The following is a 19,196-nucleotide window of genomic DNA, read 5'->3' on the forward strand; positions in this document are numbered from 1 at the left end:
AATGAGTATTTTGACTCCTAAAATAAGATCATTACACATTCTGGACTTGAAATAAGATGATGGAGATGAGTTGTTCTTATTTTAAGTGCAAAAATCTTATTCCATTGGCAAATCATCTTATTAACCTGCTCAAATCAAGGACAAGTGCACTAATTTTAAGAACATTTTACTTATTTTTAGTTCCGTTTTTGCAGTGTATATATATTTTTTAAAGTATTTCACCCAAAGCGGACATGTTTTACTTTGCTAACATGTTTGTTTTCCTGTGTAGCTCCGACCAAGCTAGACCAAGAGGCCATCTTGGTCGGAGCTACGCAGACACAGTGGTGTAGAACCGCAAGAGAGTCTGTCCAGCCTGATAATGGTAAAAATGCTCCGTTTTACCAGACTTTAGGGTCTCTGGTTCACCGCTGAATTGTCAAGTCTCTTGCACAGGGGAAGCCACAAGGAAGTCAGACTCTGAAGTTGATTGGTTACATTTCTGTTACTCGTGAAGCCGGTGGACTGCTGCCATAAAGTTATTAAAACAGGATTATTATTCATATCAGACAACAACCCAGAGAAACTGTCGAGACTCTCAGGCCAGTCTCATCACTCAGAGTTTCCTTCACCATCAGCTGTAGACGCCTCTGTGGTATTAAGTATGTCAGAGACGCGTCATTATTTAAACATAGCCTCTGGTTCCTTATTTAAAACGGTCTCTGGTGACCAACCTCTCACTTCCGCTATGAATCACCCCCTCAACAGAAACACTTCCTCATTTTTTACCTGAATCCACCGCTCAAGTCTCTGCAGCGTTTGACGTGCCCGGCTCTTAATAATTCTGATAACCCGATAACTTTTCTCCTTACTTTTTCACATTTTGCAGCGGACATTACAGCCAAGATTGTTCTTTAAACTCTTTAATGATCAGCTAACAGGATATTAGTGCGCAGACAACATCTTGTAGAGCCAGGAAACCGCAGAGTGCAGTCATAGCCACAATAAAAGTATCAGAAGGCAACAGTTGACTTGTGTGAGACAGATACTTGTTTATCAGACGATGCTGTATCTTGTTTTTTTTCTAATTATCTGTTAAGTCGTAGACAACATGTGCAACACTGTGGTCTGTCTTCAGAGCGCTTAACCACCAAAGGGCCTCTATTTTAGGTCCAACGGTTTATGTAAATGTTACTGATGCTGATGACACGGTGGTTTCCTGCCAGGCGGCGGCGTCTGCAGTCTGCTTTTTGACTTTATTCAGTCAGACCTGCTTCCTCTGAAACGAGTCCTCAACGCCGCGCTGTTCGCTGACAAAGAGGAAACGCTACAAACCCGCCGTTCCACGGAAACAATGACAGGTACGCCAACAGTTTGAGCCTTGCACTTTCAATCGGGTCACATATATTGTATTGTGAAGAAGTTAAAGATCAAACCGGGAGTTCTTATTTGGTTCTTCTTTCAGTGCAGGAAGCGTTTTGTCGTGATGCCCTTCGTTCCTCTGTTAGATCACTGAGATGTTGTTTATTTCAATGCATCTGCAAAAGAGAACTGAAAATAAGTGAAATTTTCTTAAAATTAATGTATTTGCCCTTGATTTGAGCAGGTAATTAAGATGATTTGCCAATGGAATGAGTATTTTTACCCCTAAAGTAAGATTATTAGATATAATACATTTGAAATAAGATGATGGAGATGAACTGTTCCTATTTTAAGTGCAAAAGTCTTATTCCAATGGCAAATAGTCCTATTTACCTGCTCAAATCAAGGAAAAATACTTTCATTTCAAGAAGAATTTTCTTATTTTTAGTTTTATTTTTGCAGTGTGCTTCCTCCCTGCATCTGTTTATTATGGGCCCTCATAATAAACAGAATAAATCCCTGATTGCTGCTCTTTTTATTCTCTGTAGGCTAATGCTAGGGCTGGGTAATATACAGAGATTGAGATTTTTAATTGTTTATATGGAGATAGTATAATTATAACGTATCATAAACTAATTATGAGCCGCTTCTCGTGTTTATCTACACCTGTTTGTTAGGAATGTGCCTGTGAGACATTTGGGATAAAGGTTTGATTCAGAGACGCCTTTTTTATAATTACTTTATGAGAATAACAACATTGAGATAAATATGGTATATTGGCATTCAGCCTAAAAATATGGAGATATTATTTTTGGTCCATATTGCCCAGCAGTTTCATCTATAAAGCTACAGCAGGACTGTTTGCCGCCTTATTACACGTCACTTAGACTTTATATCCTTCAGCGCTCCGTTAGGACCATCAGAACTTGGAAAATAATAATTTTATTACCCCGCACCGACAACTTTGACCTTTCTACAGCAGGATCTGAATTCATCCACATTCATTCCTCTGGGATAATTAGAATTTTTTCACAAGCACAAAAAAAAAAAAAAAAAAAAAAAAAAAAAAAAAAAAAATCGAGAAATCTTCCTCGCTCTTGTTTTTAGGTCATATTTTATCGGCTGGTTTAATGAGAGTTTTAATTACTCTTCTGCTCTTTGTGAAGTCTCTGTTGCTTTTGTTTTATCCAAGTAAATTAGAAAACCTGCGTGACTAAATAAAATAGAAAATAGATTTTAGAATAAATAAATAAATATAAAAGTAAAACTAAAATTGGAAAAGCCAAAACAAGAGACAAGAGAGTGAATTAGGGAAGATGACAGGGCGATACAAGACGAGGCAGGAGGAGGAGACGAGATAGTTTGTTATGAGATGGTACAAAATGAGACAAGAGGACCAGATGAGAAGTTATAAGATGAGAAATCTCAAAGCAAAAGTGAGAATATATTATAAAATAAAAAGATGCAAGAAGACGAGGAAAAAGTTGGACTACACTGCAAAAACTAAACAAAAAATAAGTAAAATTTTCTTGAAATTAGTGCATTTGTCCTTGATTTGAGCAGGTAAATAAGATGGTTTGCCAATGGAATGAGATTTTTTGCACTTAAAATAGGAACAACTCATCTTTATTATCTTATTTCAGGTGCAGTACATCTAATTATCTTAGTTTAGGGGTCAAAATACTCACTCGATTGGCAGATAATCTTATTTAGCTGCTCAAATCAAGGATAAATGCACTAATTTCGAGAAAATTTTACTTATTTTTAGCTCTGTTTTTGCAGTGTAAATTGGTAATTGTGCGACACTACGAAGTGAGACCAGCTGAGACTTTAGAAGATGAAACAAGATGAAGCAATATCTGATCAGATGGGACGAGACATAAAATTAGAGGATGAGAAGACAAGAAAAAGCGAGACGATGTAAGATGAGAACACGTGACGGGACACAGTGAGAATAGACGAGTCCTGCATATTTCAAACTCAATCACCTGTAAACCTGCGAAACCAGATCTTAAATTCAAAGAATAAAATGTTTTATGCAACAATAAATAGAGATTAAAGGTGTAAAGATGAAGGTTTCATTCTGCTGTGAACTGAAAAGCTTCTCCTCAGCCTGACCTCCTGAAGCGCTGCAGGATTTTCTCGCCCCTCGCTGAGGTCATAAAAAGACAATCTGCTGCAGGAATCTGCGGCTTTTTCTGTCCCTGTCCTCCATCTCCGCTCCTCCTCGGCCTGGAGAAGCTGTGATTTGTGTCTGTAAGCTACTCTGGGAGTAAAGAAGTGCTCCCCGAGCTCGTAAAGCTAAAAAAAGGGGCAGCAATCAGGGAGATAAACGCTCTGTGGCGTAAATCAGAGACGGTTCTGCAGGAGCCGGGAGCAGGGAGGCCGCTGCAGCTGCCGTCTCAGGAACACAAATCCGGCTTTCCTGGGGTTTTTCTGTGCGTCTCCAGCGAGTTTTAGGGGTTCCCTCACCTGGAACATGTAGACGTCTCCGTGCGAGTTGCTCAGACAGAAGACGTGCTCCCGGCGAGGATGCTCCGGCACGGCCTGGACGATGCTGTCGTCTGCCAGCAGAGCGTAGCGAGGGGAAAGCTCCGGCTCCCCGCCGCCGCTCCGGCCAAACGTGGCGTAAAACAGCAGACTGCAGCCTGGAGGCAGGAAACCATCAGAGAAACATCTGCTTTTACATTTCGTTTCAGTTCTGACTGCAGCTCATCTTCAGCTTTCTGCGGGGAAAATTACACCTGAAATTCTTCACTTTTCTGAGCTCGTCCCATTATATGTGTCTCTGCTACGGTTCTACGACTCAAACATCGTTTATTTGTCTAAACCAGGGGTCTGCAACCTGTGGCTCCAGAGCCGCATGTGGCTCTTTACACCTTCAGCTCTGGCTCTTAAAAACGTTTGGTCAATATTGGTCAATGTTTCTAAATGTAAAGGTAATTTAAAACTGCTAACTTTAGGATGCATTTATGCAGTTCTGCAATATATGCATAACATTTCCAGAAATAAATAAACTAATAAAGTCTATAGAATATTTTATTATAGCTATTATATTTTGTCAATAGGTTGCAAACAACTTGCTTTGTCATCATTTTGATGCCATTTGCTATAAAAATCAAATGTCCAATTGAAGAAAATGCATTAAACCCAAACATAAAAATACTGTTGGTTAAATAATAAAAACTGTTGATTGTTAATTTAAAAATATATAAACAAATTTCCCATAGTATACTATAAAAACAAGCTCTTGTTTCAAAGAGATTAAAAATTTGTTTAGCTGGACCGAGGGGAAATATGGCTCTGCGGGTTGTAAAGGTTGCTGACCCCTGGTCTAAACCGTAGAAATCTAAACGAGCTAAAAATGCATCCATGAGAGAACAGCTGGCTCAGAACGGTTGGACTCCTATTGCTCTCCTCCATCCATCCCCTCATCCCTCCGTCATATCATCCTCCTCCTCTGCCTCATTCATCTCTATTAACCCCTTTCATCCCACCCATCCTCTTCCCCGCAATTTCCAACCCCTCTTCAGCCCACCCATCGTTTTTATGTTGATGATAGGGCTGGGCGATAAATCGATTTAATCGATTAATTCGAATTTACAATTCTTTAAGATTTCATTTTTGGAAAATGTGGATTTTATTTTGCCAATACACTCACTGGGTTTCCATGAAGAGAACAGCATGTGATGCTGAATATATGTTTAGGCAAAATTATTGTCACAATATTGTTAAGTGGAAACTTTTTTTTACCCATAATACGAGGTACTTCATTTACTTATTTACTTTTTTTTTAACATAGTTTGAAGTTCACAAGTGCAGTGAGGCCTGTTCTTAGCTCAATGTGCCATTATAAAAAATGTCATTGTTTATAATGGCACGGCTGCCATCTTGTTTTACAAGCATGTTTCACAGCTTGTTTTTAGTTGCACTTTAAATTCAGGTCAACTCCCTGATGAAATACTTGACATAAAAAGCAAGGTTTTAAAATAATTTCTTTTTATGAAACAAAAAGGAGGAAAAAAAATCGATTAATCGGATTTGGTATGATAAAATCGGAGATTTATTTTTTAATCCATATCGCCCTGCCCTAGTTGATGACGACCTCTTGTGCCTCTAATCTTCCTCATTCTAGATCAAACTCGTCCTTTAAGGCCCGTTTTCATCCCTTTATCCCACATCTCATCTTTATCTATCTCTAGACCCGTCATCCTCATCCATTCCTCCTCATCATCATCCTCCTCATCCCTACCAAACCCTTCTTCATCCCACTCTTCCTCCTGCTCCCTCTTTACACTGCAAAAACGGAACTAAAACTAAGTAATGTTTTCTTAAAATTAATGTATCTGTCCTTGATTTGAGCAGATAAATAAGACTATTTGCCAATGGAATAAGATTTTTCCACTTCAAATAGGAACAACTCATCTCCATCGTCTTATTTCAAGTGCAGGATGTCTAATTATCTTATTTTAGGGGTCAAAATACTGATAATCTTATTTACCTGCTCAAATCTAGGACAGAAACACAAATTTTAAGAACATTTGACCTAGTTTTAGATTAGTTTTTGCAGTGTAAAGCACAGTTTTCTCTCCCTCATCCCTCTTTATCTTAATTTTTCCACCTTCATCCCACTCATCCTCTTCATTTACTTTAAATAAAGTGGCAGAACGTATGTACTTCCGCCTGAGGCCGGTGGAGGACGCACCTTTGAGCGTGACCCAGTAGCGCCTCCACTGCCGGCGGGCGACGAGCTCCAGCTTCCTGTCCTTGTTGACGGTGATGAGAGCTTTGAAGTGGAGCCATCCCGCTCGCCGCACCACGCCCTGATCTTTCTCCAGCAGAGCATCCAGCTCTCCTCCCGCCTCCTCGTCCATCTCCTCCTCTCCGTCGTCCTCCTCCTCCTCCTCATCGGACGGCTCGGCCGTGCCGCCCGTCTCCAGCTCCTGCATGAAGCTCCTGTAGACGTTCTGCCGCTGAGCGTCGCCGCTCTGGATCTGATTCAGGCTCCTGGAGAAGTCCCAGTGGTTCTGGCTCAGCTGGAGGAGCGGGTTGGAGGTCCAGGGAGCGCTGCCCTTCAGGCCGCCGCCGCCGCCGAAGACGCCGGACGTTTCGCTGCCTTGCGGCTCCTGCAGGGGAATCAGACAGCGGCTTCAATCTGGACTTTATTCCAGCTGGAGTCGGAGGAGAAACGGACCGGTCAGCGTTGTTCCGCCGCTCTCTCCCTGCTTCCCGTGGGGTTTATTTACAGAAGCTGTTTGGAGTTTATGAGCTGCTTTTACTGACCTCACTTTTCCGCTTCATTACTGCTAAACGGGAGCAAGGCGTGAAGGAAAACAGCCATCGTTAGGAAACATTTAGGGTGACTCCACCCGTCACTGGGAACGACATAAAGAGTCCAGAAACCTGAGGAACAATGTTGCTGCTGACATTTCAGCATTTAGAGACTAAAATGCAGTTTTTAAAATCTAGAATCGGCTTTGTCCTCCAGGTTTATGCTAGGGGTGTAACAATATATCGATATATCGCTTAAACCAGGGGTGTCAAACTCATTTTGCTTGAGGGGCCGCATTCAGCTTAATCTGATCTCAAGAGGGCCACACGAGTTAACTAATTGCAAGATTAAATAGAACTAATAAATGTGGACTTGTTGATTTTTATACCAAGTTAATTTCACTTTTACACAATATATTATGAATAACCTCAGCGTTTTTAAGAAAAGTATGCGCAATTTCAACAATACTTTTACTCAGTTAAACATTTACTTGTGCATTATGCATAAGAACTGATCACAGTGATTATACAATGTTGAAAAACATTTATTCACCTTTTTTGTAACTTAAAAACACAGTCCTGCATGACAAAATACATCAAACAGATAAAAATTAAGAAATGATTTGAATTTTTCCACACCTGAAGCTTAATCTGCTAATTAAAACACAGCGCCCCTCGTGGACAATATAGGAACTGCATATTTTCAATTAAACAAAGTACATGTTTTTTTCAATAATTGTTTTATCATTCTCTTCCTTTTATCTTGTCCACTTGTGAAAGTCAAATCTGATGAGCTCTTTGTGGCATCTTATTGCCACATTGCCAGACAGGACACTTTTTTTTTTTTTATTATTATAATGATAATGCATTTAGCCACAGGGCCGGACTAAATTGTTCGGCGGGCCGGATCCGGCCCGCGGGCCGTATGTTTGACACCCCTGGCTTAAACGATTAATGATCCATCCATTTGTCATTTTTAAGATGTAACTTTATTTTGAAATTCATAAGACATGAGACTAAAATTAACAGGTGATCTATTATTATTTTAAATTACAAGAATGCTGTTTTTTTTATTTAAATACCTGCTTAAAAAAAACGGACAGATCATATTTACCTTTTCTTGTGAGTTGTAAATGTAAATAATAGTGTTAGACGATGATATCGCATCATATCGATTGCATAGATCGGAAATCATAACAGACTTTATGTCAGCAAATATTGCATCATCATCCAAAGTAACCGTTATAACATCGTATCGCGATAAAGCTGCTGAATTACAACATAGTTTATGAGCCAAACCAGGAACTTCACTTTAGTTCCACTTTGCTCTCAATGAAGGCATTTTAGACATAAATATTTAAAAAGAATAATAAAAATTCTGTTTTTTGTAAAATATGAACATACTGTCATTTTTACAAAACAATTATGATAAATTTATTTTCTGAGGACAAGTTAGAACTAAATCTAACTAAAAACATATTTAAATATGTCATTTAATGAGATATATTATCTAATTAGAAATACAAACTCAGATTTATGGGTGTTTATGATTACATAAGTTCTTCCCCAGGATTATATTATGGGTGCCAATATATAAACAACGAAGGACACATGTTACTATTTGGCTTTTTTCTCTGTTTTATCTTTCTGTTTTGAAGAAAATCTTCAGTTTGATCCTTAAGTAAACGTCTGTCGCAAAAAGTTTAAAAGTTTAACCTGTAGCCTGCAAACCAGGGAAATCTCAGTCGCACTTTCTAGCAGGAACATCGTTTAAAGCTGGTATGTTGATCGTTGTTCGTTGTTCTTATTCAGTCACGGTTTGGGTTTGAGGATTTTCTCACAGGAAGTTCGGCTCAGAGTGCGACGACGTCACACTTCTTTCTAGATGTTTATTCTGTAAAATATCCAGAAACCTATTTTCAAAGCCACCGGTTCATCTTCACAGGGTTTGTACATCAGAACCTAAGTATTTCTGTGCGCTCTCTGAGCCGCTGGACTCTTGGTTTTCTGACAAACTAGCTCAGAGAGCAAAGAAGCCGAAAGCCAAACTAATTCAGTCCCATTAAGGTTCAAACTTTCCTCACTAAACCGATTTGTCTTTCAGGTCTCCCACGTGGAACGCTGCGAGAATCGGGCCTCAAGAACATTTTCATCATGACTTCTAGTTTTCCAACAATGGCTGCTTCCAATATGTCCGCTGCCGTGTGCTCCCCCTCTAGAAAGGGAGGGAATCACCATAGCAACCACTCCCCCAGCTGTGGCTGGATAGAAAGGGAGAGAATCACCATAGCAACCACTCCCCCAGCTGTGGCTACCTAGAAAGGGAGGGAATCACCATAGCAACCACTCCCCCAGCTGTGGCTGCCTAGAAAGGGAGGGAATCACCATAGCAACCACTCCCCCAGCTGTGGCTGGATAGAAAGGGAGAGAATCACCATAGCAACCACTCCCCCAGCTGTGGCTACCTAGAAAGGGAGGGAATCACCATAGCAACCACTCCCCCAGCTGTGGCTGCCTAGAAAGGGAGGGAATCACCATAGCAACCACTCCCCCAGCTGTGGCTGCCTAGAAAGGGAGGGAATCACCATAGCAACCACTCCCCCAGCTGTGGCTGTCTAGAAAGGGAGGGAATCACCATAGCAACCACTCCCCCAGCTGTGGCTGCCTAGAAAGGGAGGGAATCACCATAGCAACCACTCCCCCAGCTGTGGCTGCCTAGAAAGGGAGGGAATCACCATAGCAACCACTCCCCCAGCTGTGGCTGCCTAGAAAGGGAGGGAATCACCATAGCAACCACTCCCCCAGCTGTGGCTGCCTAGAAAGGGAGGGAATCACCATAGCAACCACTCCCCCAGCTGTGGGTGCCTAGAAAGGGAGGGAATCACCATAGCAACCACTCCCTCAGCTGTGGCTGCCTAGAAAGGGAGGGAATCACCATAGCAACCACTGACAACATGTTTGTCTAAGGGTGTTACATTTTACTTCTTCCCTCGCTTTCTTGGGTTCTAATCCCCGCAGGGCTGACAGAAGGTAAAGTGTGGGGAGGATTCATCAGGAACGTCGGGTTCTTACCTGGATCCTCCGCTTCTTGCGGCTCAAACTGCCCGTCCAGTCGCTCAGCTGCCGGATCCGACTCTTCAGGAAGTCTTTGCGGTTGTTCCCGGAGGAGCCGGCGCTCACAGGCTCGGCTTTACGGCTGGGCAGCGTGTGCGAGGCGTACCGCGCCCCGACGCCTCCGGAGGACGGCGCCTCCTGCTGGTCGACCATCGCTGAGGCGGACGCTGGTGGCTCCTGCGGGAAAGGGCCAGGCGGGGTGGGGAAGGCTGGAAGCGGGGTGCGTCCGCTGCGGAAGTCGGACGGCGAGGCGAGTTCATGGAGGTCCGGCTGAAGGATGACGGAGTCGCCGATGCCGCTGTCCTCGGTGCGGCCGGAGGAGCAGCTGTTGTGGCCTTTGGCGTTCTCCGCCGCGGGGAACAGGAGGGCGGAGCCAAATCCAGGTGAGCCGTCCTCCACCTGGGCGGAGGAGCAGGTGTTGTAGCCGCTGCTGGCGTCGACGCTCTGCCCGCAGACGAACACGCTGTCGGTCAGCTCGCAGGCGGCGCCCCACGGCGAGTCGTACCAGGACCCGTCGGAGCTGAGCGAGCTGCCCTTGCTGGTGCGGTGCGAGGACTCTGGGAGGACGGCGGCGGCGGAGGGAGGCGGCCCCTGCGACTCCACAGGACGCACCCTGGCTTTGGTGAACTCCACCCTCATGCTGCCATCTTTGCTGAGCAGAACCTTGGGACTGCCGCCGCACTGCAGGGACGCCTGATCCCCGCTGGTCCCCTGAAATCCGAAGGGGCTCCTGCGGCCGGCGGGCGTCCACCCGGCCTGGCTGAACGCCGGAGGGACGGCGCTCTGCTTGGAGGCTCCTCCGGCGGCACACTGGTAATGCCAGGAGCTCCTCCCGCCGCTATGGCTGCTCCGCCACCAGCCGCGGGCGGACGGCACCTCCTCCTTCTTGGTGGAGAACCTGAGCGCGCCGCAGGGTTTGACGGGAGGCGCGACGCTGCTGTGACTGTCTGCGTTTCCCATTGCGACCTGGAAAAAGACACCAAAGAGTGAGAAGCAAGCTTCTGGTTCATAACCGCTAAACTCTGGTGTCCTGCACTGCAAAAACAAAACTAAAAATAAGTCAGACAGACAGACAGACAGACAGACAGACAGACAGACAGACAGCTTTATTGTCATTTTGTATGCACAAAGTGCGTACAGAACAAAATTTCGTTTGCATTCAGCTGGAAAAATCACTCTACACTGCAAAAATAGACCTAAAAATAAGTAAAATTTTCCTGAAATGAATGCATTTGCCCTTGATTTGAGCAGGTAAATAAGATTATTTGCCAATGGAACAAGATTTTTGCACTTAAAATAGGAACAATTCATCTCCATCACCTTATTTCAAGTGCAATAATTATCTTATTTTAAGGGTAAAAATACTCATCCCATTGGCAAATAATCTTATTTACCTGCTCAAATCAAGGGCAAATGCATTCATTTCAAGAAAATTTTACTTATTTTTAGTTCTCTCTTTGCAGTGTAGAAATCACTCTGAGAAATCACTCTAAAAATCACAGTAGATTGCACTATTTTTCAGGATAAAGATGCAGCAGCGATTTACGTAAACAATTGAAATGAAAAACAATGTAAAAAATGCATAGGAAATAGTGTGCTATTTGAGCACATAAATAAGATGATTTGCCAATGGAATGAGATTTTTACACATCTTAGAGGGCAGAATATCTAATTATATTATTTTAGGGGTCAGAATACTCCTTGGTAGATAATCACGTTTAGCTGCTCAAATCAAGGACAAATACACTAATTTCAAGAAAATGTGACTTATTATTAGTTCTGTTTTTGCAGTGTGAGGCCCAAACCTGACCTTCACCGCTTCTCCCAAACCTAAAATACAGACTAGAGTAATGAGACGAAACCATCTGCCCCCCAGATATTTCTGTCTCTTATCTTTATTACAAAATGTCTCAGCTCAAACTAATGTTAATTTCTAAAACCCTAAACCTCAGAACTGCAGCGAGAGCCACCAATGATTATCTCCTAACTGATGATGAGTCCTTTGCATCCCTGAGGAGGAATCTTTGCTGACTTTAATCCGGACACTTTTTTCCGTTCAGTGAAGCGATTTCTTGACTCTGCAGCTCAGATAAAAATCAGGCCGAGGTGCGGGAGGTGGAAAAGAAACCAAAAACACGTGGAAATCAATTTACTTCATGATTTCCTTACAAAGGAATGTTTGGATATTTTTAAATCATGATCTGAAAGCTGCTTTTTGTTCTTTTACTTTAGTTTATTTTTGTCTCGCGTTATAATCGGTTTGCAAATACATTTACAACTCACAGACGAAAACAGTAAGGAGGGAAAGAAACTGGCAAAGCACTGAATGCAAAAGATGTTTTACATGTTCAGAAGCAGCTTATTATAAAAGTTAGAGCTCCTTTTATCCCAGAAAGCCAGATCTGACTGGTGCTGATTCCCAAATCCTATGGATGGAGTTAAAGCTCAGATTCATCAGCGATCTCCACCCAAATCGCTGCCTGTACAAATGTTCAGATAAAATTAGCTTTTTTTTTTTTAAACTGAATCAGAGAACAAATGCCTGCAGGCGGTTTACAGGACTTAACGGTCCAATTTTACCCAATCCAATCCGACTCTGATCACATGCAGTCCAATTAAAAAACTCCCTGGGGGGATTTTGCTTTTATCTAATTTGCAAACAAACAATGTGAACAAATTGCTCTCGGATTTCTGGTGACTCCGTCTGCTTTTGACCAAACCTGTTGAAGATGTGCTGCGACTCTTCCACGGCGTGTGAAAGTGAGCAGAAAGTGGATTTAAACAGCAGGGAGGAGGTTCTGGTTCAGTTTACAGCCGGATCAGGTTCTACAGCAACATCCAGAGTTCTGATCATCATCTGGACCTGGAGAGAGGATGGACCTCCTGCAGACCTACCAGGACATGGACGTCCACCTGGACTGACAGGCTGGACCAGGAGAGCATTGATCAGAGAAGCAGGAGGACCATGGTGGCTCTGGAGGAGCTGCAGGGATCCACAGCTCAGGAGGGAAAGCACTGAAATGTGCATCTTATCCTCATGGTGGGACACGGCGGTGGCAGTATTATGATGTGGGGAGGAGCTAAATGAAGGACAAGCTGTTGCAGATGCAGAATGGTGCCCCTAGAGGCCGGCAGCTGTAAGTACGCCCTCTGAGGGGCTGGACAGAAATGTGCGGCGCACTTTGCAGATTTTTTGTTTGGACTATGAAGATGGTACAAAATGACCTGCTGGGATGAGGCAGGAAGCGAAGACACGGCGCTGACAGGGACAACCCTGGATGAGAAACGTGCCGCTGGTCCACGGAGCTTCATCCATGATCCTGGCACCGTCTCCAAGGCTGGAGATCCAAGAGATTCACAAGCAGAACCGACACTTAAACTGCAGGACAGGCTTTAAACCCGTTTAAACCCAAATATTGCAGAATCAGCTCCAAAGCTTTCATCCGAGCTGCTCTTCTCATTTAATGACCAACGTTAGATTAACCTTTTAAAAAGACGTACTAATTCTCCCACAGAGTGGAAGAGCGACTTCCACCTGCTCTGTTTAAAAACAGCAGAAACGATCTAAAAACTCTTCGTTGCACAGATTAAACTATTTTAAACAGGAACCATCAGCTGATAAAAAGCAGGAAAAACCTGTTTCTGAGAGGCTGGATGCTGAGGATGGGGGAGTTTTACCCGTGTTCAGATCTCCAGCTGCCGCTTCATGCTCCGTCCTCCTCTCCGCTGAAGCTCTGCGTCCGTCCAGCTGCTCTCTCTCTCTCTCGCTCTGTCGCTCGCCCGGCTCATCTGTGGGGGGAGAACAGAGGCAGGGAGGGGCTTTGTGAGGCTCGGCACACAGACTTTCCTTTTGTACGCCCCCCCCCCTCCTCCTCCCTCCTCTTCCATGACGTTTCTGTTTCTGAAACCAGACCTTGTCCTTCTTCTGTTTATTTTGCTTTTCTGGAATGCTGAGCAATTCTCGCCGGCTTCTCTTTCCCTTTGCCTCTTTTTTTTTCCTGCAGCTCGCCGGGCTGCAGCCGTTCCACCGGCTCCAGTTAATCATCATCCACAAGGTGTCCCTGAGACGCTGCGGCCCACTTTCACTGTTTACTGAAGGTTAATCAGATGCACAGAGAGCAGGAGGACCGGCAGGAAGAAGCGAGGACCTAAACCTGCTCTAATGCAGATGTTTTCCAAACCCTGACGAGGATAAACTCCAGATAAAGAGCTCGCTGAACCAAACCAGCCTCTCACTGCAAAAACAGAACTAGAAATAAGTAAAATGTTCTTAAAATCTGTGTATTTGTCCTTGATTTGAGCAGCTAAATAAGATGATTTGCCAATGGAATAAGAATTTTGCACTTAAAATAGGAACAATTCATCTCAATCATCTTATTTCAAGTGCAGTATGTCTAATTATCTTATTTTAGGGGTCAAAAGACTCATTCCATTGGCAGATAATCTTATTTACTTGCTCAAAAACACAAATTTTAATTACATTTTACTTATTCTTAGATCCGTTTTTGCAGTGCAGCTGCTTTTAGTCAAAAACGTTTCAGGTCAAATGGCACATTTAAATTAAACATAAAGTAATTTTAACACATTGCATCTGTCTGTTGCTGCAGAAACAGAAAAACCTGCAACAAACCAACAGGTTCGTTTTTTTATCTGTGACTAAAATTCCTCAAACTCTGCTTTTTAAGCTGAAAAACGACACATAATGAGCTTCCTGCTAACAGAAAACTGAGTCACGCTAACAAGACCATCCTATTCAGTCGGATTGGAACTAGCAACCCAAGAGTCTCAATCATTCTGGATAAAAGCAGAAATGTTTTTATGCATATGTGCATTGAGGCTCAACAATCAACAAGGAGAAATTTTTATTCAGTTAATGAGGGAAATTTTCCCAATTTTGGGATCAATAAAGTAGATTTTATTTATCTTATCTGGTAGAACAGGAAAAACAAGCAGTTTCTTTTCAACACTGCCCAAGAGAACAACGTGAAAGACGCACCGATTCAGATTCATTGTTTTCTTTGAACTCTGAACTTTTTATTTAACCAGGAAAGTCCCCCTGAGATTAAGATTGTCTTTTTAAAGAGAGTCCTGACATAAAATCTGGATTTTTTCTCTGCCTGAACTCTGTTTAAATAAAACAAATAGGAATAAAATTAGAAATAAAATCCTATTGTGGTTATCTAAAACAACCACAATAGTTTTTTTTAGTACTCCTCTTGATTTATATATGCAAAAAGCTTTATTAGATTTACATTCTGGGACTATTTCATGTTTAATGGACACAAAAACAGGAAGGTGGGAGAAAAAAGGAAGAGAAAAAGATGAGACAAAAAGCTAAAAGGGACAAAAGGTGAGAAAATAGAGGAAAGGAAAAGGAGAGAGCGAGATAACATAGGATTTATTTTCCATTTTATCCATTTAATTGGACCAGCAAGACAACCTTTATATAAAAATGCTATTCTGTGGCTTTGCAGTTGATTCCTGATTTATTCTTATATCATTTTGTGTGAAAAATTCTCCTGTTTTTAACCTTTTTTCCTTCTCCAGTACATATTTTATGCACTTTAATAAAAATTTAAAGTGAGCAAGTGAAAAAGAAGAAGAAAGAAAAGGCAAATAAATGTAACAAAGGTTGGCAATAATTTAAAGTGCTTATTGTTTGAAGTGGTAGTTCTGAACCCAAATTAGATTAAAAAATGACAAATTTAATGGCATTCCTGCATCAAAGCAGCAAGAAATCGTCTACAGACTAAAATGAGGATATTTTCGAGCTTAATTCAATTCAATTTTATTTATATAGCGCCAATTCATGAAACATGTCATCTCAAGACACTTTACAAAGTCACATTCAATCGATTTTGTTTTTCTGGATAGCGAATGCCCTGTTCTGAAAAGCAACACTCTTCAGTGTTGAGGTTGTTACTGCGTGAAGAAAACTCAAAGTTGGGTATTTTCAGAGTCAGGGAAGCAAAGCTGAGATTGAAGAAGCTATTTTATTCTGTTTTGGTTTTTATTTTTCATAGTAATGTAATCACACTAAGTATGGCTGTCACAATCCTTGAATACAATAAATACAAAGAGAAGAGGAATTAAAGGACACATGTCTGTGGTTCATTAAAGGTGACATATCGTGCTTTTTAATGTCTTCCTTTGAACATTGAAATCATTCATTTGTTGTCAATACAAAGTGGAGCTGAAATACTTTGGTCTGAATTTCTCGTTATTTACCCCCATGTTGCCCCTTTTTGCCCCCTGCTCTGATTTATGTCTGAGAGCAACTAATTTTGGTGCCGTCTCTTTAAATCCCCGCCCCCCTCCTGGTGGGGGAACATTCCTATCCACCCTGTTCAATCCTGGAGGACGGAGTAAAGAACAACCAAAAAATTTCACTCATCCACTTGTAGCTTCGGCATCCTTCAGCTTCAACTACAGAATCGTGGTAAGAAATAATAATAAAAAAAAGAAGGCGTATTTGTGGAATTGGTAAGCCGGAAGCGCATCACGTAAAAAGTTAAAGGGAATAGAGAAAAATGAATGGATTGAAAAATATGATAAAAACAGAATATAAAGGGTATCTAAGCAGAACCTGGAGAGACTAAATTCAAACCATCTGCACTCCTAAAGACTCCAAGTACAGAATAAAAATGTATTTGAGGGCTGAAAAGGTGGATTTTGGATGATATGTTGCGTTTAAGGCTGTAAGAGAACGAGTTTTAGCAGATAAAAGCAGATATCTGAACCAAAAAAACTCTAGCTTGTGCCTCCATCTGTACTGATGTTCATAAGTCGTAGCTGTGGCTTCATCAGCATGTGGGCAGCTGACGGACTGGAAACGCCTGGGAGACCCCGGCCATGGGGGGGGAAGAGTCTCACAGGTTAGGAGGTGATGAATAAAGCTGATGGTAATAAGGTAAATAAGATGATCTGCCAATAGAATAAGACTTTTGCACTTAAAATAGGAAAAATTCATCACCATCATCTTATTTCAAGTGCAGGATGTCTAATTATCTTCATTTAAGGGTCAAAATACTCATTCCATTGACAAATGATCATATTTACCTGCTCAGATCAAGGACAAAAACACTATGTTTAAGAACATTTAGCTTATTTTTAGATCCGTTTTTGCAGTGTGAACTTTTAAACGCTGAGGTTTCATCGAGCTTTATCCGAGTACAACGATTGAAAACATCGTACGGTTAACGCCCGGCTTAAAGTGATCAGTTTCTGGATGACGGGTCAGATTCCTCCAAACAAATTCCAAATAAAAATGCATTAAACATTTCTCCGCTCAGAGCATTTCCTGCTGCCACAAACGTCTTTAGCATCATCAGAGATCGTTACTCAGCTGCACGTCTTCTGCAGAGACAGGAGAACTCACATCCTGAGAGGTCCGCCCAGCTCAGGGTTCAGCGCGTAGCGACCGGCCCGGGCCGGGCAGCGCCCATCCTGTCCCACAGGAGGAAGAGGGAGGAAGAGGAGGAGGAGGAGGACGGGCCGCTGACCCTCCAAATGCAACGGCGACCTCTGGCCTTTCTTTGAAAGTCGAGGGACAAACCCTCGACAGCTGTGCAGCTCTCCAAGGAGGAGGCTTAATTAGAGGAGGACAGGTTTGTTTCACTCGGCTGCAGCTCCTACTGTCCACCAGCGACCAGAGGCATTGGCTTTTATCCTGCCTCCCAACATTTAGGACCGTTCCCTGAAGCTAGAAGGAGTTTTATCTGCCATTAAACTTCCTTCTGTCTGCAAAACGCGTCTAAAGGCGTCGAACGGGACATCGTCTCCTTTCTAAGTTCTCCAACCTTCTCTAACCGGGGACAGATCAGGACTCGTCCAAGTGTCCCAAAAATAAATAATTAACTATTATGTCCCCCAAAAGAAAGCTGAAACACGCCTGTTCAGAATCTTTTACGACCAACGAAGAGCTCAGCACTACATTTTACACTTTTCATTTTTTTAAATCGGCTTTATTGATGCTTTTTATACAAGATGTTTTACATGTAATATTTTATTTGTTTTCATTTGTTGTTTTTTTTTACAAATCTCCCTTGAAAAACAGATTATTATTCTCAATGGTGACTTTCCTGGTTAAATAAAAGTTTGATAAAAAAATAAGAACCAAAATGATGGACTGGATTTCATCAGAAGCTAAAACTGGGTGAATGACCCGAATCTAGACGTTTGAAACCCAGCAGTTTGTTTCAGTTTTAGACAAAAACATAATAAACTCTGAGCTTCCACATCTAAACCCAGTGAGAAAAGTTATAATGAAATAAAATTAATTAACATGAAGTCTTTCTAGAGGCAGGCAGCTGCTTTCAGCCACCTTTAATTTGAATTTATACTGCAAAAACGGATCTAAAAACAAGTAAAATGTTCTCAAAGTTAGTCTATTTGTCCTTGATTTGAGCCAATAAATAAGATTATCTGCCAGTGGAATTAGTATTTTTACCCCTAAAATAAGATAATTTGACATCCTGCACTTGAAATAAGATGAAATGTTTCTATTTTAAGAGGAAAAATCTTATTCCTTTGGCAAATAGTCTTATTTACCTGCTGAAATAAAGGACAAATACACTAATTTTAAGAACATTTTACTTATTTTCAGTTCTGTTTTTGCAGGGTAGAAACGCAGCTTTCAGCTGAACACGGATGAATTCAGACTGAAATATTCTGCAAAGAACTCCTGAAGCTTTCAGAAAGGTGAGCTTCCTGCAGAAACTTGTTGGACCCGAGCGTGAAACGTAGAAGATGCTTTACAGCCGCCGGTTTGTTCGGGTACGAGTCCTTTAACGCCTCAGGAGGAACTCTCTGCCTCCTTCAAAGACGAGCCTCTTCAGGTACACTGCAAAAACTGATCTAAAAATAAGTAAAATGTTCTTAAAGTTAGTGTATTTGTCCTTGATTTGAGCAGGTAAATAAGATTATTTGCCAATGGAATGAGTATTTTGACCCCTAAAATAAGATAATTAGACATCCTGCACTTGAAATAAGATGATGGAGATGAATTGTTCCTATTTTAAGTGCAAAAATCTTATTCTGTTGGCAAATCATCTTATTTACCTGCTCAAATCAAGGACAAATACACAAATTTTAAGAACATTTTACTTATTTTAAGTTCCGTTTTTGCAGTGAACCTGCAGCTTTGCAGAAGTCGGGTCTTTAAAGTAAAAACAATCTGAGATTTGTAGAGAAAACCGGCCGATTACTTAGAAAAGCAACGATTAGCTGCAGCCCTAGAAATAAATATATATCAACATATAAATAAATAGAGCTGGACTACCTTAAGTGTGGATTTATTTATGTCTCATTGGACGTGTGTTAAAGTCAAGCTTAGAGTAGCAGCCCCCCCCCCGAGACTCTTTGTGGTCCTCAGACGACGAGCATCTTTGAAAGAAGAAAACCTGCAGCTCACTTTTGTCTTCTCAACCCATCGGCCATCTGCCGGCTAGCAGGACCCCCCGCCAGAGGCG

General features: G+C 41.9%; 1 protein-coding gene across 1 annotated transcript in view; it reads right to left on the reverse strand.

Annotated features, from left to right (window-relative positions):
• Positions 1 to 13,599, reverse strand: part of LOC105917453 (T-lymphoma invasion and metastasis-inducing protein 2) — a 35,703-nt gene extending 22,104 nt beyond the window's left edge. Inside the window, exons 1-4 of the mRNA XM_036130436.1 lie at positions 13,405 to 13,599; positions 9,685 to 10,692; positions 6,047 to 6,467; positions 3,814 to 3,989 (exon numbers count right to left, since the gene is read on the reverse strand). Coding sequence (XP_035986329.1) covers positions 3,814 to 3,989; positions 6,047 to 6,467; positions 9,685 to 10,686 — 1,599 coding nt within the window. The 5' untranslated portion in view covers positions 10,687 to 10,692; positions 13,405 to 13,599. The remainder of the gene's footprint in view (positions 1 to 3,813; positions 3,990 to 6,046; positions 6,468 to 9,684; positions 10,693 to 13,404) is intronic.
• Between the last annotated feature and the right edge of the window lie 5,597 nt (positions 13,600 to 19,196).

This window comes from Fundulus heteroclitus, unplaced genomic scaffold (assembly GCF_011125445.2).
Source record: "Fundulus heteroclitus isolate FHET01 unplaced genomic scaffold, MU-UCD_Fhet_4.1 scaffold_36, whole genome shotgun sequence".
Classification (NCBI taxonomy): Eukaryota; Metazoa; Chordata; class Actinopteri; order Cyprinodontiformes; family Fundulidae; genus Fundulus; species Fundulus heteroclitus.